At 40.7% G+C, this 24,322-nt stretch overlaps 1 protein-coding gene across 4 annotated transcripts in view; it reads left to right on the forward strand.

The window, feature by feature from the left end:
- The window catches only part of PITPNM3 (PITPNM family member 3), a 142,141-nt gene that overhangs the window by 14,994 nt on the left and 102,825 nt on the right, over positions 1–24,322 (forward strand). For all 4 annotated transcript variants that reach the window (XM_075112992.1, XM_075112994.1, XM_075112993.1 and 1 more), the window contains exon 2: positions 11,600–11,695. In XM_075112992.1, the coding sequence (XP_074969093.1) occupies positions 11,600–11,695 (96 nt within the window). The remainder of the gene's footprint in view (positions 1–11,599; positions 11,696–24,322) is intronic.

Here is a 24,322-nt window from a genome sequence, read left to right on the forward strand (position 1 = left end):
TGTTAATGCTACAATTAGCTTCAGCTTTGAGCTGCCATCCTTTTTTCAATTCATTGTCATACCATTGGTTTTGAAATGGATTTGCTCCTCCGTGGATTCTTGCACAATCTCTCTTAATTCCTTTAACTCACTTCAGGAAGGGTGTCTGCTTTTCTTCCCTGCCTTCCACCACCGTCCCTAGCTACAAAGATCATCTCGGGTCATACATGAGACTTTTTCTTTACATATGAACAAAGTTTTTACTGTAGATTGTTGCTCTTCCAACTATTCTTTTTGTTGTTGCTGGGCAGCACACCCTTTCGGACAGGAGTCCGAGGATCCCTTTGACATACATGCGTCCTTAAATCTGTAGCAGGGTTATGGATGTTTAATGCTTCTCCCCAGAAAAGAAAGTCATGTTTTTACCTTGCAGGTTTTTGCTCTGGTTGCTTTGTGTACAGTGGGCTTCAGCCTCTTCTAGAAGAGGCTTTTCTAGAAATGACTGAACCAGTCCCTTTCTGTGGTGGGGCAGAGTGTTGCAGAACTGCCCATAAATGAGGTACTCGCAACGTGCAGAAACTTGGCCTGCTCAGAAATGCAGTCGGTGTAGTTGCGGCAATAGGAGCTTATTGGCATTCTCTTCTACGTGTTCCCTCCGATCATTGTGTGCTATGTGTCATCGCAGGGAGTATTTTTATCTTTGAAGTTGGAGGGATTACACCACAACTCCATTTACCTGCACACTTGTGCGTGTGCATACATGTGCTTAAATGTTCTCCCTCCCCACCTCTGCCAACTTTCTGGGTACCAATCTGATTTAAGATATATTTGCTCTACAGACAAAAGCAGAACAAAAAGCTGCTGCTAGGAGGGGAAAAAAAAGGAGATGGATCGATTATTTTAATTGCTTCCTGTATTGTGACCTACATGGTAAAATTTGATTGGCAGTAAATAAATGAAAATGTTACGTGGAGGGGCTTTGCAGCTTTTATGTCTTCACCTGATTGGAAAAAGTTAATGTGTGCTCATCTAGTTCCCCCCCACCCTTCATGAGATGTAATTATGATTTACTGTACTAGTACTACTTCTGTTTCCATGGAATATCTGTCTAGCCTTATGCAGTGAACATAAACCTGCCATGAAGATATGGTTGGTTTATTTTTGGTTTTGGTTTTTTTTTTTTTAAGTTTCTGGAGTGCTTCAGATACGTGTTTAATATTGGTTAATGATTATGTTATTCCACATCAGTTTTCCTTTGTGCAAGTTTTAAGGAGACCCAGATTCTTGCTGGTCTGGTTTGCAGGAAAGCAAGCTTGTCCTGTTGCACGCTAAGATGATGAGTAACAGGACATGAAGTAGAATTGTATGGAATCACTGCATATATTCTGAGGCTATCCACATATTTCTTCTAATCTGAGTTTGCCCGAGGGGTTTTCCTGTGAAGTGATGCTGTAGGCAGATTTCTGCATCAGTTGTTTAAACACCTGCATGAATGGACAGAGTTATTTACAGGAGGCTGATACAGAGCTATGGCTTCATTATGGTTGCTGAGCTCACTTGATATGCTGACTTCATTTGTACAGGATGGGTCCCTGCTTAGATAACTGTTGACCTCTGTGAAATTATGCCAGAAGACAGATTTGATGCTGTTAGCCTCATTTAATACTGCACATATTTGCCTTTGTCATACGTGGATAATAAATAGATGGAAAAAGGCAGAGCACTGGAACGGGGAGGAGTTGCAGTTGTTTCCCGCTGCATTTGTAAGGTGTAAGTCTACAGCTGTATTTAGCTTACTATTTAAAGGCGAGACTTTTTTTAGGATTTTGGTTGTGAAGACTAATCCCACCACTGTCTTGGAACTGAAGCGTGTGATGATCTTTTCCCCTCCTTGGAAAGGCATAAGGTTGTGTTGGACATAAGGTGTTTGTCACCTACGTTGGGGTCTGTTACCAGTAGCAGTAGAGCTTTTGCTTGAGTCTTTGTACAGTCTTCAGAACAGTTGGATCCTGATTTAGTGTGTTCTGTCTGTCTTTCATATAACATGGCTGCATTTCAACTCTTAACTCCATGCAAAGAGCATCCGTTCTCCTCAGGCATGTGTCTGTAAGAGCTTGATTTGCAATGTGGCAGCTATCAGCCCAATTTTGAATTTCCATAGGTCAGAAGTAGAGAGGAAAGCCCAAACAGTAGACTATATCTTTTTCAAACTGTTTTTGCAGCTTTTAAAAATTTTAGGAGCTTTTAAATAATGTTCAGTGCTTATTATGCACTAACATTGTTAGCTATAGTAGTAGTTTGTTTGGCTGGAGATCAAAGACTGGATATTTTATAGAGTAACTCTTAGTCCATTATGGAAAATGGACTTGAGGGGAAGGCACTTGTCACTGAAAACCAAACCAAAATGTTAGCTTTAAAACATTATCAGTAAGATTACTGAAGAAAATGCTGGTCCTCTCACAAGGACCCCGGAGGGAAAAAAACAGAAGCTGCTTGCAGGTTTTCCAACTTCAGTTTTCAAAGTCTGTGTTAAAATCTGGTTTATATTCACCTTAGTTATTATAAAAGGGTGGAGACATCAACTGTGTGATCTAAAAATGATTGCTGTGTTTGGGCACGCTGTCCCCTACCTCCATTGTACAATGTATCCCTGTTGTACCTTCCTCACCTCTGTATTTTAACTTCTTTACTCTTCTAATGAATCAAGTAATGAATATCTTAGGAGGCTGGATAGCTGTAATAATGCAGCTGAAAGCTTTTTCTGTGCGTATGATGAAGCCTTATATAGCCTAGGCAGCTTGAAAAGGTGAAATAAGGCTGGTAGAACTAAACTAGTTTAGGAATTTATTAAACATTTATTAGTTATGTATTTATCTACAGGATAAGCCATAATAGTCTGCTGCCTGCCCATGTTGAGATGTACCTGAAACAGTAATTGTCACTTTTGAGTTTGGTACCAAGTTTTCTTTCATTTCTGTTTTTGTCTCTGTGTCTTCTAATGCAGCGTAGCCCTGTCTGAAAGTGGAACAGAAAGTGCGAGTAGTTGTAGTGTAGTACTCCTGATCCAGGTAGCTGTTACCTGTGTTTCAGAGAACCCACTTTAAACCTGACTGGTAAAAACAAAACAACAAACTCCAAAACAATCAAACAGAAGAACCTGTCTCATGATCTTTGCTTGGCCTAGAAAATAGCTTTGTGTCCTAAGGGCCTCAGCACAGTGAAGACAAAGTGCTTCTGATGTGCTTAAACACGCAGCAGATAAATCTGTTCTCTTCAGTGAAAACACCGAAATGAAAAACTGGCTGAGAATTTGATTGTAACATATTTAATGCTTAGAAACCTGTTAATTTCCATTATCTTTAGAAGGGAGGGAAGAAAATGCTTTAACAGAATATACTGTTAGCTGACTTTTAAAATGGATTATAAAGTTAAAATGTAATACCAAGGTCTGACAATTGCACTTTTCCATTGTGCTTCTACTGTATAGGTATTAGTGCTTCTTCTGGAAATATTAACCTTGGTTTTGCGTGAGATGAAAATGGAGTCTGGAGTTGGGCGAGAATGGAATCCAGTTCTTGTTTCCCAGAATCATGCCTGATCGTTTTCAAAATTAATCATATGTTCAGAATAGATAACTGTGTTTAAAAATACATAAATAAATACACTTGAAACAATAGGCCTGAACCAAACAATCAGACCTTCCCTACTCAATTCTGAATGCTGGGGAAATATGCTTCTCTTCTGAATTAAGCGTTTAAATTTTGTGTTCTGCAGGGTAACAGTATGTCGTCTGCTCTGTGTTTTTGCAGTGCCTGGAACAATCTTGGCTGGTTGCTCTGAACCTACGAAGTAATAGAGCCAGCCTGCTTTTAAGTACAGTCCGTAGTCCCAATATCTGTATATCTCACCTTGGAGGTTGCCCTAGTGCACCAGTAGTTTGACCAAGGCCAATTTTTCATACTACCTCCTGTTTACTCTTTGAGCAGAAACATTTCCAGCCAGTAATCTGTGAATGAATGTGGTCTCTGCCATAAATTTTTTTCAGTGCATCTACAGATGTTTCTGTTACTTCCTGTTACCCCAGCAGATCCCTCCCCCCCCCCCCCCTTCTGATTTAGGATTATAGGACAGTTCAGATTAGAAGGGACCTGAGGAGGTTTCGAGTCCAACCTCCTGCTCAAAGCAGGGTCAGCTGCGTGAGCAGATCAGGTTGTTCAGGGCTTTATCCAGCTGAGCCTTGGAAATTTCAAAGGATGAAGATTGTGCAACTCTGGGCAGCTGTTTCCAAAGAATGACATCTGTTCTGGGGAAAATGTTTAAGGAAAAACCCAACATAAAACTAGTTTCTGCTTACACCCAGCATCTCCTGTTCTCCCATCCTGCACCACTTTGAAGAGTCTTGCTGTGTCTCCTCGACACATTCTTCACAGGCACTGGCAGGCTGCTGTCTGCTCCCTCTGAAGCCGCCTCATTTCCAGGTTGAGCAAGCCCTGTTCCCTTAGCCTTTCATCATCAGGCAACTGTATAGGAAGGAAGTTACTTGACAAAAATGAGACTTGGATCCATCGACTTCATTTGTGTGTGCCTGGGAGCGCCTGTCTGTAAAATAGACCTGCCACTACTTCCATTTCTTGTAAGCGTGTAAAACTGCTATTAACTGGGAGGATGTGATTAGAATCTTAGGAAGATGAACTTTTCTATATTTTCAAATCAAAGTCCTCTAAACACAAAGCAGTTGTGTCCTATTTCAGCATTTTGATTTTAAAAAAGATAAAACTTCTATAAAACTTGTTGGAGTTTTAGAATCCTCTAGACCAGGTTGGATGGAGCTTTGAGCAACCTGGTCAGGTGGAAGGTGTCCCTACCCATAGCAGGGGGGTTGGAACTAGGTGATCTTTAAGGTCCCTTCCCACCCAAACCATTCTATGATTCTAATCTCAGAACTCTTTGTTCATAGTAAACACTAAAAGGCAAAGTTAAGTGCAGTGTGAAAAATCTGCAGGGGCTACTGCAGTAGGCTGTTTTTTCATTATTATATTTAAAACTTTTTCTGTCATATGCAGCTTTATGTTTTTTTTTCCTAGAATGAAGGGGGGTTTTCAACTTTGTGTGATGCCTTTTCCATATTCAAATGGACAAATTAACATAGACACATTGATTTCTTGGGGTTGCTAGTGTATATGGGCTAAAGATCTGACCCGCTGGACATCAAGGTGATGAGGAAAGATTTAACTGGGAGGTTCTTAAATGAAGGGTGTTTGAGGAGCCCTGTCTGCCTGCTTGGGCAGAGTCCTGCTTTGTAGATCTCAGGTCTGCCCACGAAGTTGCTACTGGGCTACACTGTCTGACCTAGCCAAAGCACACAGAGCTTTTCATACACAGGTCTGTACTTGTCCTCACTTTCCTTCATCTCCAGCGCCTTTTTTCCCTACCAGCATATCTTCTCTTGCTTAAGCTTCCCCCATCACCATTGCCATTATGGAGTTTGTAGGTTGCTCCCTTTCCAATAAAGTTCTATGCCCTTTTGTGCCATTTATGCAATTAAGCAGCGTGAGCTTGAGGCACACAGATAAGAACTGTCTCCCTAGGACACTTCATGTCACAAGGCTTCTTATCTGCACGCTTGCAAACACCTGTGTGTGCACAATTGTCTGTCTTGGCTTTATTGTTCCTTATTTTGGTCTGGCAACAGCTCGGGTGAGAATCACCTTTTTCTTTTTTTTCTTGAAATGAGTTATCTATGTTTTTAAGGGAACTGAGAGTTGAGGAAAAGTAGTGGCTGCTACCAAGTCTTTAAGCAGTCACTCTACTGTATCAGTGAATAATAATAGATGCAGAATAATGAGGAATGAGTCTTCAATGAATCATACTTAGTGTATCAGGTGAATGCATAATTGGAGTTTTTCAAGTGGATGCTTGACAGAAAAAAATACAGTACCAAGTGTGATCCTGCTGTATTGTGTGAGGCTTTTGCAGTGGTATTTTTAATAAACAATTTCAATATGCACATTACTGTGTTAACTAAAAGCTTGAAATAACTAGTCTGTATTGGTGTGTTGATTTAAAAAATTGCAGCCTTTAAAAACATTGTATATTGCTACAGAGGTTAAACAAAAACAGAGGTTAAAAAAGAAAGGTGAAAATGTGGAATAAGCACTTATTAGTACCACTGCTTCGGTTAGAAGAAACAGTTTTTAAGATTTTGTTTAGCATTCTCTTTCTAATGAGGCGGTCAAACATGGCTTCAATAGCAAACAGTTTTCTGCACCCTGTAGGGATTTAAATGCAGTGAACTGTATTCTGTAATTACTGTTACTTGGGCTGGCCTTGGGAAGATACGCATCACTGAGGAGGGAGAATGTTCTCTGCTTTGCTGGGACGAATACGCTTTGCAGCAGCTAGGAAATATAACAACAGGCATCAGCCATGGTACCTTTACTTAATGGTAGTCTGTAGAAGTTGAAAGTGTATTGGTTTTTAGTGTAGTGGACTGGGAAGATGGTCTTGGAATTAGAGAGGTGAGGTGACAGCAAGTACTCATTGATTTCTTCTGTTGTATCTGAGGTGTTTGGTCAGTGGTCTTGTATTGCTATCACCAGCCAAACAAGTATCTGAAGGGGGGCTGTAGAGAAGGTGGAGCCAGCAGCTTCTCAGTGGTGCCCAGTGACAGGACAAGAAGCAATGAGCACGAACTGAAACGCAGGACGTTCCCTCTGAACATCAAGAATCACTTTTTTTTTTTTTTTTTTTTATTGTGAGGGTGACTGAGCACTAGCACAGGTTTCCCATGGAGTCACCCTGCTTGGAGATATTCAGGAGGTGTCCGCACATGGTCCTGGGCAAGCTGCTATAGGTGACCTGCTTAAGCAGGGTGGTTGGACCAGACGAACTCCACAAGTCCGTTCCCACCTCAACCATTCTGTACTTCTGTAAACCTACTTTTTTGGTTTTACCTCCTTTTGCTGAAAAACAATTCAGGTGGTATCTCAAAGGCATTTAGACATACTGATTACAACAGGTTTAGAAGCATCTGAGCAATTATTTTGTTCTCATTAGGCCAATGCAGCTTTTGCCTGATGACATTATTAACCCAAAAGAGAATTTGGACTTGAAACTGAAGTTAAATGCAAGTTCAAAATTAGGTCCTTGCATGAAAGCTTATGCGCTTAAAAATCGGAGCCCAAGTGAAATAATGCCGAGGTGTCTGTAGGGATCCTGAGGTCTTGTCTATGTGAGAGACTGTACTAATTTAACTACCGTAAGCTTAGGAATGCATTTTTTCCCTACATGGTGAATGGGAGAGAAAGCAGCACCCGACTTGATAGGAGTGCTCTATGGGGAAGTGCATTTGTGCTTATGAGATGTATAGAAGCTATACCACTGGAGGTTGTAGAGGTAATAAATGTGCTTTCTGGACTGACTTTTCTTGGATTTAATTTCACTTAGAAGAAAAAAAATGGATTAAGAAGCAAAAATTAGAATTGGATGGGGTGGTTTTTTTTGTTTTAAGAATATGTGGAACTCGAGTATGACTACCAAAAATCTTGCCCTCTTCCATTACCTGCAGTTTCAGGATTGCTATCCTACATTCCATCAAGAGATTCAAGTAGGTTGTTGATGACAATGTCCAAAGTCTGCTTTTATCCCAGGGATAAATGGGAACTTTGGCAAGGTGAGCTGAAAGTAAAATTTGTGAATAGCATCTGTCATAGAACAATGTATCCAGAGAACTGGTTTTTTGTTTTTGCTCCCTAGGAAATTACTACCTCAGCATGCAAGTTAGACCTTGAAGTTCCACTGGAGACACCATAAATTAACATGCATGGGAGTGGTGGTGGCAATATGAGGGAGTCTGAATGACAAGTTACTGTGGTTGATAATAATATGTAACATGTAATTGTAGGTGTTTTAAATGTGGAAACTGCCAAGGTGTGGCTGTCATTTCTGATATAATGGGGAGCAAATGTTTGGGTTCTCGAGGGCATTGTGAAAACAAAGTCCACAGTAAATGTGGTAATGACTTGCTAACACTTGCTGACAGCTGAAAACCCCGTTGCTTCACAGAACTGTTAAAGATTAGCAAGCACCCATAGAGATGTGTCCTATTGCTTTTCTTGTAACCCAGGATTGGGGATGAGATGGGCAATCCATGGAGCTTGGCTCTAGCCTTTCCAGTGGTATGTGAAGGCTGTGGGTCCTATTGCACGGGAGCTGAAGATACTTGGTTTCTTGAGAGACTGAGGTCTGACTTCTTGGTTTTTTTTTGTGCTCCAAATTGATCAGTGTTTGACAGCCAAAAGGTCACATAATGAATACAGTCCTTAAGAAAAGAAGTTTTGTCCCATGGCTGAGTTCACTGGGATTTCTTTTGTTGTTCTCTTGAGATTTTTTTTTTGTAACAGTGCTTTATTCCCTCCAGTCAAATGCAGAACAGATTATTTTCACAATGCAGTTGAAAATTTCTGCAATGAAAAAGCAATTTTTTTAAAAAAAAAAATTTCCTGTGTGCCAGGAGACTTCCTTGATAAATAGCTTGTGTTCTGAATCCTTTAATTCAAAATTCTAGTTCAGTTCTGGTATGCAGAAGTGGAGCACAGTCATGTATGTCTTGATCTGAATGAATTTTTATTTGATTAAGAAAACCATGCTAAAAATGCATTTGTTATTATCGTATACGAATCAGTGAATCATCCAGATGCTTAAACTACCTTACTCTTCAGTATTTTTTTGTCATTTGTTGTCTTTGTCATAGTAATATCTCAAAATCTGTTAAATAAAAACAAGCAGGAGCACACTGCTTCTTTCCAGAAGAACTAGCTGTCTTCAGCAGAGGAACCAAACCAAAACTGAGGTGAGAAGGCATACACCATGAAATGGAGGGAAGTGGCCCATGTGTTGCAGGTGTTGGATTAATCCTGCAACTTCTAGTATTTGTCCTTTTGAAGGTGGATTTTGCAAGGGGACAGGAAAGGCAAAGAAGAAAAGGAAGAACGAGTGGACCCTTCTGGTCTTAATTCTCTTGCAAAAGTCCAAGAAATTATTGAAGTCCAAGACCGCATTGAATGGGATTTCACCAATCCATGGGAAATATAGCTGACTGACATAATAAAAAATTGGAGAATTTTAAAATCATGATAAGGCAAATCCTGAAAATATAATTATTCAAAATGCCAAATACTTGTTTCTTCTGTTTTGTTTTTGTTTGTTCTTTTTTCCCAGTGTTTGCTGGCTTTGGATACCTGCATTTCTGGTGCCTGAGTAGAGGCCTACAGTTATACAGCTTTAAGTGCAGAGAAGCTGACTTCTAAAAGTCATGCACCTAAATGTCTCTTCAAAATAAGTTATCTGCTGCCATAAGAGGGTATTTTTGTTGTGGCATTTTTGTTTGTTTCTGCAAATGTAGCCCTCCAGCTTCTTGTGGAGTCACGGAATGCTCAAAATATATGAAAATCAGACTCCTCAGTTTTTAGCCTTGGAAGAACTATCATCAATACAGACATCTGGTCTGAAAAATCTGAGCACAATTTTCTCAGTAGGAAATTTATGTTCAGTATAGGAATGGCTGCATCTACAGGACCCCAAAAGGCACTGTGTGTTACCAATGAAGTCTTATCAGTCTTAGTTTGGATATTCTTATGGCGTAATAAACACCTATAGCACAGAAATTCAGCTTCAGTTACAGGTACTTGATTGACCAGGGTAGCTGAGCAAAGAGCTGCTTTCTTGTGGAGGAAAATTCTGAACGCTTTGGGATTTGAGGCAGTCTTCTGCCTTCTCATCATTCTTTCTGTCCCACTTTTGTTCTCATGTTCTGTAGACTTGCCTCTCACTTATAGGTTCTTCATAAATTTCCTACTTTACTGCCTTCCTTCTGGCTGCTCATAGATCTTAAGGCCTGTGATCAGGAATCTAATATTCTACAGAACGCTGAAAAAGAGTAGTTAACTGAAGAATTTCTCTACTGAGACTAATAGCATTATATTTTGTTTTTCAGATCTAGCATCTCCAAAGGTGAGGCAGATTATTCCCTCCTTCCGCTCTTTTGTGTAGTGTATGGGCTCTTATCCAAAGACTGAATTTTTGCAAATTCTCCCTTTCCCATCTGTCACTTTGTAATTTCTGTGGTGCTTCCCGTTCTTGTGCTGTGAAGTTTTGGCATTCCTGCTTTTCCAAGCATTGACCAAATGCAGACTTTTCTTCATTAGGAGTTCAGAATAGTGTTCTTGCTGCAGCTGTTTTGATGACTATAGTGATAAGTTTCAGGATATATCTATTTGAATGGAGGGACAGGAAGTTGTTGTTTGGAAAGGAATAAGTTAGTTTGCTGTTCTTTATCGTTAGCAAAATGTTCCAGAAATCTGTAACAGTAAATGTAATGATCTGTATGCATTCTCTGGTAGCTGCCAAATATCACTGGACGCCCTCCCAATACACACTGTACTCCGGTAATCAACACTGACTACTTAATCACCAATTATTTTGAATGTTTTTGGTTTTGTATTGTTTTTTTTAAGCTATTAAAATGTTATTAACTGATTATTATTTTTAGTCTCACCTTGGCCAGCTAAAAGCTGCTTCCTCCTAGTACCTTTCATTTATATGTCTGATTAGTTCAGCTATAGATGGAGTAAAAGTAGAACAAAAGGGCTGTGACCTTGTGGCATGTTTTCCTGCTTGAGTTGTTTTTTTTACTACTGGGAGGAGAATGCTTTTGTGGACAGGGCCTCAGGATGTTAGATTTCAGGTCTGATGTCATCATTTGGAGAAATGACTAAAACCAAGGACACTCTTCTGGTTGGTCATGAGGGTCCTTTCTACAACAGCAGTAGTGTTGTTATGGGTATGGTGGATTTGACCCCTGGTTCCCCACTGGTTTGGGGGAGAATTTATTGTTAATATAAGGCAATATGTTCCACTACTACTTTCTAGTCTTGGATTGCTGTAGATGTAAGAAAAACTGATATAGTTAGGCAGGTCTGGTTTACTAATTACAAATCAACTTCAGTATGATAATCCATTGGGTCCATCTAAGCTGCCATGACTCTATCTGTTACTGTACTGATTCTAATGTGGTTTTGCCTTTCTGCCTTCAAATGGCAAGCTTCAAATAAAAGCCCCAGGCTTCAGCAAAACAAAGCTGTCTGATAAAAACAGCTCAGTGAGAATTCAGTACTTTGTAAATCTGTGAGCCAAATAGGATGGCACTTCTTTTAAAAGGGAAATGGAATTTAAATGGGAGCTACTGCCATGTCCTGGGGAAATGCTGCTTCGTGTCTTAGAAACAATGTACAGTTTGGGTGTTGGAATTGAACAGCCTAGTCAATTCAACAGGGAAGAACTTACCTTTTCAAGTCACTACATTAGCTGAAAGTGATGCAGGCTTATCTTGAAGAGAACTTGTTTTAATCGTTTTTGTTGGGTGGAAGCGAGAGGTATAATTTTTGTGCCATCCTGAGAACTCTGGCAGACTGTTTGTTGTTGAGATTAAAGTCTGTGCACTGACCAGAATGTTCCTCCTGAGCCATCTACACAAACTGTTTAATAATGTATTTTTTTCCCTTAAGCCTGACACAGAGGTGAGCATTCCTTCTGGTTAATATGTGTATCTCTGTATTTCCAGCTGGCCTGCGCCGATTCAGTGGTGCTCAATGGCACACGCAGAACGTCCTCAAAGACTCTGTGGAGAGCTCCGATGATGAATACTTCGATGCACGAGGTCAGTACATGTTTTCGTCATCCCTTCCCCATTCTTTCCCCAGTTTTGTAGCAAGTAACTAAACTCCTTTGGGAGGGAACTGACAACATTGTCCTTATCAGACTGAGATCTGAAAAAACCCATCAGATCTTCCCTCAAAGATTTCTGAATGGGCCTAAATTTATGGGAGATGGGTGAAGTGCTGGGGTGGATGAGCAAGCTGCTGTGAACTGGATGTGGCATCAGAAGCAGCCTGACTACAAGAGTACAGTGTCATGGGGTCTCTTGGGCCCAGCTTGTTAGGTAGTTTATGATGTGACAGTTAGAGTGCTCTTGCACCAGTTCCTGGTGAAAGCCATGAGTGTCTGTGTTACTGACGGCCAACTTTCAAAACCAGTGGCCTAGGTTTTCCGCTCTGGCAAAACTTTCACTGAAGTGACTGGGACCTCTGCTTGTTCAAGAAGCAGCAATATTCGAATTCTTGTGGATTTAATGAGATGAATCCAGAATGCAATGCTCCCTACAATATCTGATGAGACCCTGAATATTGTCATGCCCTTTAACATGCTGAGTTTTGTTCATAAGGTCCACGTCCTTATTTTGTTGGGGTCCCCAGAGCTGAATGCAGTAGTTCAGGTGGGGCCCTCTACTCCACTCTTGTGAGACCCCACTGGGAGTGCTGCATTCAGTTCTGGGGCTCTCAACACAAGAAGAACGTGGACCTGCTGGAGCAAGTCCAAAGGAGGGTCACAAAGATGATCAGAGGGCTGGAGTAGGTCTCCTATGAAGACAGGCTAAAAGAGTTGGGGTTATTCAGCCTGGAGAAGAGAAGGCTCCAGGGAGACCTTACAGCAGCCTTCCAGGAACTGAAGGGGGCTTACAAGAAAGCTGGAGAGGGACTTTATACAAAGGCATGTGGTGATAGGACAAAGGGTAATGGCTTTAATCTGAAACAGTGTAGATTTAGGTTAAATATAAGGAAGAAATTCTTACTGTGAGGGGGGTGAGGCACTGGAAAAGGTTGTCCAGAGACCTTGTGGATGTCCCATCCCTAGAACTGTTCAAGGCCAGGTTCAATGGGGCTTTGAGCAACCTGGGCTGGTAGGTGTCTCTGCCCATGGCTGGGGGTTGCAACTGGGTGATCTTTAAGGTCCCTTCCAACTCAAATCATTCTATGATTCTAAAGTTTGTAGGTTGTATGCAGACAGCATCTTGCCTACAGTGGGAGATGGGGGCTCTGTGTTTGGTTTTGTTTGCAGGAGCCAAATATAATGCTTTTCTGACATGTTTTATTTTGCTTTTCTGAAGAGAATAACCAGCAAGGGAGGATTAATTCTGCTATTACTGTGAAGTCCAACTGTAGGTTCTTTCATAGTGTAAGCTGTTGAGGTCAGATTGAGCTGCCCTTATGTCCTCGTGTTACCTGGAAGTCAGGAGTGAAGCGAGGTGGAATAAACATGTTGAATGTCCTTTGGCTTTTGTAGCAACCTGGATTTATTAAGTACAGAGCAATCCCTATGGCTTTGAGCAATCTGATCTAGTGAAAGATGTCCCTGCCCATGACAGGAGGAGTTGGACTAGATGATCTTTTAAAGGTCTCTTACAGCCCAAACGCTTCTATGAGTCTATGAAAAGGAGAGGGATTCCCCTCCCCCCAGATCTTTGTTGAGACTTCTAGTTTAAAGTAAACCTAAACCAAAGTGGAAAACTCAACTGTCCCATGGGAAACTTGGCTTGGGTTTGGATGTGCTTTTTATTTTTAGTTTGCTTGCTTCATTAACAGCACGCTCAGCAGGCATTCTGCTGGTGTCTAAGTGCAAAAACATTTGCATGGCTAAGATTGTCACTCATTTTCTCCTTCTGTTGATATTTATGGCACAGAGAGAAAATCCCCTCCCTTCCCAGCATTCTGTTCTTCTTCAATAAGGCCTGTTTCTGAGCAAATTAATTTTCTTTTATAGGGCTGCATTGGCTTTAGTCTCATTGCTGTGTGCTGATTTGATGTCTGGAGACGCACCATGGTATTGCAAATGGCAGTTGGTGTTTTTAAGGCAGTATTTGGCATTAAATGTCTGCTGTCTTGCAGTGAACTTCATATTTCAGCATATTTTAATTTTATTTGTGGGTAGAATTGTTGCAGGAAGGGTTGGCGACCGACCCCTGTGTTTTCATGCTGGCATAAGCTTGAGTTGAAATTCAACATGAAGGAGTTGTTACGTCAAGAGCTTTTCAGTTGCCTTAAAAATGCAGAGGGTAGGAGGCAGGCAGTGAAAATTAAACAGCTTTTGGGGGGGCATTGGCTCTGTGCTCTGAATGGTTTGGAAGCTCTGAAGCAGCTTCACTGATAACTCACTGATTTATTTCTGTGAGGCTGAATTTGCAATATTATTTTCCTAAACAAGCTGGTTTTGCAGAGGCATATTAACATTAATAAGATTATTACTGTGTATTATTCAAAGTACAGGTTTGGATCCAGGATGCCTCAACTTCAGTTCATCTGTCAGTTGTCCAGACAATGATGGTGACTTTATCTGATGGTGAAGCACTTATTTTCCATTTTCCTTTCTGTAAATTGCCTACTATAGCTATAAGTAAAATGGAATTTGAAAACTTGGCACAAAACTCTGGCCTCTCCTAGCACACTACAACTGTCCATTGAAACCAGGCAGTTCAAAATGGAGCAGGATATTGGAATAATGTTTTTATGAAAGTCAAATAATTTGTGTTTGGTTGAGCAGGTATAGCAGGATGAAGCTATTTGATGTGGTTTGTTCAGGAAGTCTGGTGACATGATTTGATGGCTCCTTCTATGTCTGGAATATGTGAAATTGACTGTGGACTTCATGTTCTTTCAGAAATGTGCTTGCATCCTCTTGTCTTACCACAGCTAGAAATGAGTACAAGCATGCAACAGCCACTGTGCAGAAAAAGAGACACAGATGTTAATTTGAAAGAATGTCCTATGGTAGGTTAGTGTTTTGTGGGTTTTTTCGTTTGGTTGGTTGGTTAGAAAAACCCAACCCACTCTAAAGTACATTCTGGGAAATAAAATTCCCCCATTTGTTGCCTGTATTAACAAGGTGTATATTCAGTTCAGAGCCTTTTCGAAGTCTGAGACATGAGATCTGCATCAAATACCAGTTTTCTTTCCTGTTTCTGTACAGCTAGGCTTGCTAGGCTGGTGTAGAAGGTTCTATATCTGAGAATCAAGAAGCAGTCCACAGAAGAGTAAAGGAATAAGTGACCCAGAAAGGTAAATAAATGAGAGGGTTTTAAAAAAATTTATAGGTAGGCTGAGGCACAAAGTCTGACTATATGTTATCTGATGTCACAATGCCAGCTCATGCCCAGCCTGAAATCAGCTCAGATCTGCACTTCTGAGCTGGGATTTGGCAACCCATCTCTATTTGAAGAGGGATCTGAGAGCTCTGAGTGAAGCGCTCTGAGCTCTGTGTGTGTGCATGCACATGACTGCACGTTTCAGAAAATACATTGCTGAATAGTGATTATTTTCTCTTTGTTCTGAACCACACGGCTATCTTATCTGAAAGAGACTTTTAGCACAGGGATGTTCCAGCTGTCCTCACAGGGAGAGGAAAGAAATATGGATGTTATAAGCTGATTTGTCCCTTGTAATCTTTGTTGTCAGTGGTTAGGCACACAGACACTGCAGCTGGTACTCAGATGCTCCTTGAACTTAGCTTATTTTTTTTTCTTCCCGTAGATGGATGCTTCATTATTATGGGAACTTAACATCAGGCTATGAGTGCTGTAAATTGTCGTAGGTACAAAGCTGATGTGGATGTGTAGCTGAGGTTTTGCGGGAGAGGCTGTGTGTGGCATAAGTGTGTAGACGTGTGTTTTATTTGCTTTTTTAATGGTAAGAATGGCGGCTAGTAGTCTTGTGGTTTGGGGTCAAACCCAAAATCTCAAGGTATTTGTGTCATGTCTCATGAAAATCCATGTCCTTGAAATCCGTTGCAGTCTATGGAAGTCTCCCTGCACTGAAAGAACTAATAAGCAATAAACTAATTCACCAGTACAGAAAAAGTTTCTACATTGATGTTGATCTGGTCTCCAAGCTTGGTTTCGCTTTGCCAGTCAGGAGGAAGTCTGCTTTTTTGGGAAGGGCTTTAGCTACGGCAGAATTGCATGCTTCTAAGTAATGGAAGTGTAATGTGGTAGAAGCAATACTCTGTGACACACGTGAAAATTGGTGCTAAAGATGCTGTTCTGCATTGCTGATGCAGTTTGGCACTGTGAAAAACTGTCACTGTAGGGAGAAAGCACAATATTAAATAAGATGATGACCACTCTGCTGAAGTTTGACTTGCTGCATCTGTCCTAGTGCCTAGTCCACAGGATTGACTATAGCACCAAGACTTTGGGGTTGAATATTGTTACTTGACGGGCTAGGGCCAAATTTGCAAGCATTTGCACATACAAGTACTCTAAGCCTTATTTGGAGAGTTTCACTTCATCCTCGCAGTCCATAAATAATCACTTTCACTGATTGCTTATGACCATAATTTCAGATGTTGTAATCTTTGTGTTCTCACTTGGAAAACTTCAGCCAACTTGGCCTGATTGTGAGTTTGCTACCACAACTTGTCTGAGAACTGTCGTTGAATATTTGACCCTTGAAGGATGACAGATTGTAGTGCTATTTGGGAAGGGTAAATTCTACAGCCTTTGAGAAACGTGTTCAATTTTTCTAAGCAATAAGGAGAGAAGGATTCTAGCCACAGTGATACGGAAACAGGGCCACTGCTGTAACAGCGATGTGTGGTTCCCTGGATGAAATGTGTCCTGGGTTTCTGGGACTGACATGTGGGTTAGACTGTGGTTATAAAAAGGTGCTGCAGGCTGTCTAGGTGAGTAGCTTATGAAAAGCAGCCTGTCTAGATTGATTTTGAGAAGAAATAATTTCTAGTACAGATTTGCAAATCTTATTCCATAGGAAGACTGGAAAAATAAAAATGTGATGTCTTAAATCAGTGTTTGAGGTGCACCTTCTCGTTTCTGAAATACATATCCACAAAGAAAGAGCTATTTGTTAGAGTTGTAGGAAGAGGTGCAGGCAGGGCCAATACGTGCTGTGCATCAGGAGAGCTGGAAATGGAAAGGAGGAAATGAGTGGACGTGCACCAATTCAGCCTGCTGTTTAATTCGTCAAAAAGGAAAGAAAAAACCTGACAAAAACTAATCTTATGTACAATTGTCAAACAGGCGGCTCCCTCCTCCTTTGTACTGACAGAAATGGAGAAGAACCAAGGGAAACAGTGCGACTGACAGAAGACTCAGACCTTGGATTTCTGTGTTTAAAATGAGTAACATGAATGTTTTCGCTCAGAACCATTTAAAGCAAGGGAGAGCGAGGGCATCCGGAATTCTAATCTGTTTGGACTGTCAGTTAAGTTAGAGAAACTGGAAAAGCTGCATCACTGCTGAAATGAAGTCTCTCCCAGCAAATATATTTGCATGTGAAAGACTGATTTCAGTTTTACTTGTATTTTTAAAAGCTATGACATGCAAGAATAGATGTGTGTGTAGAAGATGAGGGACTGCCAGAGGAGTCCAGTACAGTCTAATCTGATGAGTTTTCTTAAATTCTTTCCTTCATATAGCCCTAAATGGGGATTCCTGCTTGCCCCATGTTGGCTTTCAACTGCTGAGTGTGAACCCAGTGCAGAAGTCTTGCTGCCATTTCCTCAAGCAACTTGGCTACACCTAATTTGCAGATGTGGTTCTTTACTCCCCTCAGAGCAGGGGTGCAGGAGCTCGTGCCCGTTCTGTCAGAGTCAGGGTATAATTTTGGTGTTGCTGACTGAACTGTGTTTGCTGCATGAAAAAATGAGTGGAAATTTTAGGGGAGGTGGCTGCCTTTGGATTAAGATAACAGGTAGAAGCGGAGATTCTCCGATCTTTGGTCTGTACTGTCCATGTTCCCAGGGACATTGCTTATGGCTGGGTCATTTTCCTCAAGCCTGTCATCACATGGGTCATTTTGGTATCACTGTTTTCAGGTTGGTAGGATTACTTTTTAATTTTCATCTTTTTGATGCGGTGTCTGCCATCTTGCTTACATTTTGAAGTACAATCCATATTGCCTGTATCCAAGCTCTAGACTGGAGAAGACGCTAAGTGGGAGATGTTACTGTGGAGCAGAAAATGCCTTAAGGGGATCACAGATCCTGGCAGTGAGGAGTAGGCAAGAAGAAATAACGTCCTCCAGGGTTTTTACCAAGGAAATATAAGTCTCTGTTCTTTCCATGGGGCTGCTTATGGCTAGATTTCATGAAAGACGTGTAGTGAAATAATGATGGTAAGATAATTGTGGACAGTATCAAATTCCAGGCAGTAACAATAGCTGAAAGGAATCACCAGGACATTATAGTTTATTTGCCATTCAGAATTTGCCACTGTTTTAAACTTTTTCATTTTTTTTCTTGGCACTTTGCTACTCTGGTATTGCTGCCCCATGTGCATTGAGTCCTGCTAAGGTAAATGGCTCTGCTTTGCTCGATACTACATGCTTCATGGTCTGAGAACTTGCAGTTAATGTTGCTATGCCTCTTGGCTGGAAGGCGGGAAGAGAGCTTCAACTACTGAAAATTGTTGCTGAATTTACACCAAAAGGCAGGTGGACAGTTGCTGCACAGCATGACAATGAAGCATAAAATACAAGGCTGTTCAGTGTGGGTTGTTTTGTTGGGATTTTTGGTCTTCTGTTGTGGGTTTTTTTGTTCATTTGAGGTTTTTTTGTTGGGTATTTTTTTTTGTCTTTGGGCAGGGGAACTGTGTGCTATGTAGCAAGTAGTTTACTGGGTATTTGTAATTCAGGTAAATGCTGCGTCAAGTTGCAAATAGACTACTTTGGACTTCTGAAGGGGCTGTGGCTCTGTGTACTGCCACAAGCTGTCAAGAGCAGTGATCACCTGCCAGCTGCTGTCAGGTGGACAATGAAAGAAGGACTTGGAAGTTCTTACAGGCTGTTGATATGGGAGGTTTTGTGCTTTCTTGAGAAGGAATGGCCTGTAAGCTTTTGTACAGGGTGCTGCTCTGAAGGGGGTCCATAATGTGAAATTGTTGTAATTTCATTATGTTTCTAGGACTATAACTTTTTTAGAAAATTAGGTCGAAGGGCAAAGCTGAGGGAGGCATCATTATTCCAATGTGTGAATAAACAATAATAAAACCCTCTAACCTCCCTTTTAGCTGATACTCCCTGATGGCTGACACTTGAGAGCATGAAGCAAAAGTTGATAATAAGGAGAGAACTCGGCAGCATGTACTGACATTGCGGTGATACTGTCTTTGCTAGTCAGGCCGCTAAAACATGGCATGTTTACCACTCCAGATCCCTGGCGTTGTAAATAGCAGCCAGATTTAGTCATGAGAGAAGCATAATTTGGCTTTAGCAACGGGAGATCTGAGAGCAAAATGAGAGTAGGAAACTGGCCAAAGGTAGTCTCAGGCTGGGGTCATATCCAAAGCAGCTAGTTGTGGAAGTGCTATTTTTTCCTGAAGACAGTGACTAAATGTAGAAGTGTAGAAGCAGGATGCATGTGCGTTAAGAACAGAAACTGTTGTGTGTTTTGGTGGGTGTGTGTCTGGGGGGGCGTCTTGGAGCATTGCTGGTGAGCATTTCAGTTAGGTTTGGTATCATGTGGTGATGCAGAAGCAGGGAAGAGTGTTCTTGACACACTGCATCCCTCTCCCCTCCCTTGGTCAGTGTACTGCTTCCTTCACAGGCTATGAGCATTTATTTTACCAGTTGCTGTGTAACTCTTCTCTTTGAACCCATATACTGCAAGGTAGGTTGTGTTCACACTCCTAAGTGAACAATTCCAGTTCTTTTTTATAACCTAGACTCCAACCACTAGTATGAAGGCAAACTTAAGGTTTTTCTTCTTGTTCCAGCCCTGTTACCTTGTTCAGTTTTGCTCTTGATATCTTGATTTTGTGCTAAAAATTTGCTCTCCTTATTTCCTTGCCCTTTTGGGGGAGTTTATGTGCTGTTGACAAGTCTAGCAACTTGCAACTCTAATTTCAACATGGAGCCTACTGGCTGGAGCAGCTGGCAGAGCAGAGCACAAGTAGCAATCCATACATTTGGAAATGAAAATAAAGCCAGTGTATCTAAGCTCCCACCTACATACTTGCTATGAGCCTTTTATCCATGCCCTGTGGACTGACAGAAATGTTCCCTGCAGCATTTGAGCTCTGGTACAAGTTCTCATTCAGCAAATGCTTTCCTTGTACTGCCTCACAAAGTTAGCATGATCTCCCCTCCAGGAGTAGAAAGACTTTGAAGACATGGCTCAGGAATAATATGGAGAAGGCATGGCAAAACTGATCATGTTGGATCACACCATATGACAGAAAGGTGTGATAGTCTGGGTCCCATTGGCAGTGGACTCCTTATAGGAGGCAGCAGGAGGAAGTGGATAAAAAAGATGGGCTGCAGGAACATGCGGTCTCTTTTAGGGCGCTGATTTTCTGAGTCATTTAAAACTATTAATTTTATTTCTAGGTGTGTGTTTTTCCAATTGTAAAGTATGAGAAATCTTTTTTGGCAGGTGGCTGGAAATTAACGTGGTATTTAAGAGGAAGCTGTTGATGATGGTTATGATTTAAGTACCAGGGAGGTGATTTCAGGCTTTTTTGGACTCCCTCAGAAGCAGCAAAGGTAACAGTTGATACCATGTTTGTGACTGGGTGAGGTGCAAATAGTAGTATTGCTGTTTGCAGGGGAACCTGTAGCCACTTTCTGAGCTACTTTAAGTTCAAATGAACTCTGACTTCAGCAGTTATTCTGGATTTAAACTAGTCCAGCAGATGAGAATCTGACCTATCAGAAATACACCTTCTTCATCATTTATTTCTCTGTGCATTAGGCTTCCAATTTAGAATGTGAGGGCATTTTTTTTTCTTGCTTCCTTAAGTGTGTAACTGTAGCAGATGTTGTAGTCAAAAGCCTGCTGACAGCTTTGCTAATGACTGAAGAGGTGGCCTGGAATACAGCTGCCTCGTTTTCTCCAGCTGAGTTTGTTTAGTCTGAATAAAAACTTTTGTCATTAGTGTTGCCTTCTTAAAATTAGTCTTATGGCACTGTCTTCTGTATTACTATGTTCATATAAAGGTGAAGCCAATAGATACGTGGTGTATACTTCAGGCCAGGCTCTGTGTGTGCTTTCTCAAGATTCTTATTCATGAAAGACACTATGGTAGCTCTCTGCTAATTAAGAGATGCTCTTAATTTGCTGCACCTTCCTCTTCTGAAAATAGATCCACTGATCTCATTTATTTAATTTTGAAATGCTCGGCTGAGTAGCTTGAGTATGATTTGGAAATGCTGCCAATGAACTAAAGTGGAAGTTTGGGAGGTCTAAACGGTCCTCAGTGTGTTTGTGCTCTAATGCGTGATGTAAAATTCTATTGTGCTTAGCAAAAAGCCTCTCAAGGTGTGAGGATGCTGACTGTCTTTCACTAAAGTGCCTGAATTTTAAGAAAAAGCTGTGTTATAAAGATGGCTTGTGAATGTCTTAATGTCAAGATATCTATCTTTTCCTGCCTCTGTTTTTAGTGGGTGTCATTTCCCTTCTCCTGTCTGAGTTTAAACATCAATTTAAGGCACTTCTGTACATGTCTTATTTTCTATTCATTGCTGATGATAGTGGTTTACTGTCCGTTTGGAAGAGACCCAGGTGCTTGGTGTTCCTAGTGCTACTCCTGCATCTGCGCATTAGAGTAGCTCTTGGTCTTTGGTGTTTCTAGTATATCTATGGACTCCACTCAGTCTTCCATCACCTTCTCTATTTACAGGACTTTCCAAGAGATAAATATAGGGATTAATGTTTCCAGATATTTCTGTGCAAACTGTATGCAACAGTCTTCTAAAGCTCCCTGTTCATAAATATTTTTTAGCTGTTGCCTGAAACAGATAGCTAGTGTCTGTTCTTGGTTACAGGTACTTAGCTGTGTAATTTAAAGCCAGCGTGGTGTCTTTTGTCACATGGCAGATTTGATACTGGAATTAAGTTGTTCCAGAGCAGACACTGTCATATCAGTTTTGATATTTTGATGCTTCCAATATTTATTTAAAATACGTTTATTGTTGATCGTGCGAAGGTGCTGACTTTATCCAGAGTCGTCACTTCTTGTAACATGTGGTACGTTTCCCATTTTGTTTAGGGCAGATGAGCAGCAATTTATTACTGCACCAGATTCACACAACACTTCAGAAATGTGAGGAAAGATACTGTTTTCCTGGAGTTCACGCATGTTAAAAAAACCTCATAGTTCACTGAAGTTGGTCTAGATCTTTTTTGGGTGAAAAAGCAAAATGAAATTAAAAACCAAGGCTATGCTGACTGCTTAAGTACTATAAATTTGAGGTGTCTAGTTTGAAGGGGTTTTTAAAGTCTATTTTTTCAGAGTACCCGTGTTCTGAAAATCAAGAATACTGAAAGTTACTTAATTTGAGAACCCCCAAATTGGAAAGATTTGGAAAAACGAAAGAAGTCGTCTTAATCTTCATTTTTGAAAAGCGTCCCATGCTTCCATCAAGCCCCTCTTCCTCTTTATGCTTGAGAATATTCTCTACATTTCTGTCAGACTGAAGTGATTCAAAGGCTTATGCAACCTTTCCTCCCAAAACCCTGCTCGCTCTGCATTTGGCTGGAATAGGAGGTAGCACGAGTTGCTCAGGCCCAACTGAAATGGGGAATTTTTTTGTCAATAACAGTTTGGGACCCAGTATGCTGTATTCCACGTGCTAGCCAGTGCTCTTTAGCTGTGTGGCTACTGCAGTGGCAAACTTTAGCAAGAACATTTTGTATATCACGCGTTGGATTTTTGAATGGAGGCAGTCTCAAATATTCCTTGTCCCAGTCCACTGCCTCCATCCTCTTAATCCCTCTTTTTTTTGACATTGAGTACTTTAAAAGCAGAATGTCTGTGCAATAATTTTCCATTTCTAATGCTGTCCGCTGTCTCATGGCAGGATGATTTCCAAAGTTTGGAAGCAAGAGGGTAAGTGTGTATGTGTAATATTTTACATATTAAATTTTAAATATATTTGGGAGAAATGTCACGATACTCCTAGTTTTTGAGCACAGAATGCTGTGTGTAAAGGATAATGATTTAGTATGTAATATAGCTTTCATTAACTACACTTTTTAATGTCAGGAGCAGTCTATGTAGTCTGAAGTGCTTGTAAAGACAGTAGCTATCCTTTTTAGAGTTGTTACTTGAAATAAAAAGCAACTGCTATGTATAGATAATGAACGACATCTGTTACTGAGTTGTTAATCCTCTAATAATAGACTTTTAGTGCGAGATAATAATTTAATATGTGATAAACTGCTTATGTGGATCAAAATTAAATGTGTATAGGAGACATCTAAGCATGAAGAGAATGAGAGATGGTGCTCTTTTCCCACTGGGTGTTCAATGAGAATAGGATACCTAAATTGTATAAGCTGCATTGAAATCTTATGCTTTGGAAGAGTTGGAAATAGAAAAGAAAAATAGCCTCTGCTGATTTTCTCCATGCTGCCTTAATGCTTTTCAGTGATCTCCTACCATGTGCTTAAAACAGCTGTCTTGAGGGTTTCAGCGATATTTCCAAATTCCATGTGAAACTGGAATTGTAACTTTGAGCACAAGTCATACTTCAGATTTTTTTCTATAAAAAGAACTAAAATGATTCAGACAGGTAGTTTCTTTGATGCAAAATATGTTATTGGTTCTGTCTTTGGGAATCTGATTGCTTACTATGCTTGACGGAATGTTCTTTTGAATCGTCAACATCCATTGTTCAAGAATACTTTGAAGGTCAGTGTAACGACTGCATTTTTGGAGTTGCTGAGACAAGGATCATAAACTAACGAGAAAAAAAATTCACTGGCATTTGCTGAACATAGTCCTTACTTAAGCTAAGCCATAGAACAGACTTTAAAATACATTTTGCAAGAGGCTAAAATGATAAATGGTGATTGCCCACTGTACCAAGAGAGTTTGACATAAGTGCTTCCAAGTTTTGATTTGATCAGTTAGTTTGTAAAAATGCCCTTCAAATCAAGTTCTGTTCAGATAGATTTCCAGAAGAAATATGTGGTAGGGGAAATGGACTCCTTCATTTCTATAGTGTCATTGGTCTACTAAGCAACCAAAGATAAGGTGGTTTGTGTAGTATGTTATAATGATCACATATAGCTTTTGGCCAGTACAAAAGCCTTATTATACTAAACTCTCTGTGAATGCATAAGGGATGTCTTTTGCAGCCTTGTCTTTGTCACCTTTTGCTCTGAGTAGGTGGGTGGAGACAGGCTGAAGAAATCATCCTACCCTTTGGGGCGTCCAAATGGACACCATCACCTGAGCAATTGGTCATGCTGCCACGCCTCTCTTTGTCATTACTTGAAGGTAACATGTCCAACAGCAAGGGTGAAGCTGACCCTTCCCTCAGGAAATGGACTATGTGCTAGGGAGTGCATGGTGTATCCCCTTCCTTCACTACCCAAACTGTTGTTGTGATAGTCAAGCTCCCACTCTAGGTACTTCTAAAGTTGATTTGGTAGCTGCTGCTCTCCTGTACCTCTTGCATAGGTAATCAGAACTCCTGATGTTCATGCATTTGCA

Source organism: Phalacrocorax aristotelis, chromosome 18 (assembly GCF_949628215.1).
Source record: "Phalacrocorax aristotelis chromosome 18, bGulAri2.1, whole genome shotgun sequence".
Lineage (NCBI taxonomy): Eukaryota > Metazoa > Chordata > Aves > Suliformes > Phalacrocoracidae > Phalacrocorax > Phalacrocorax aristotelis.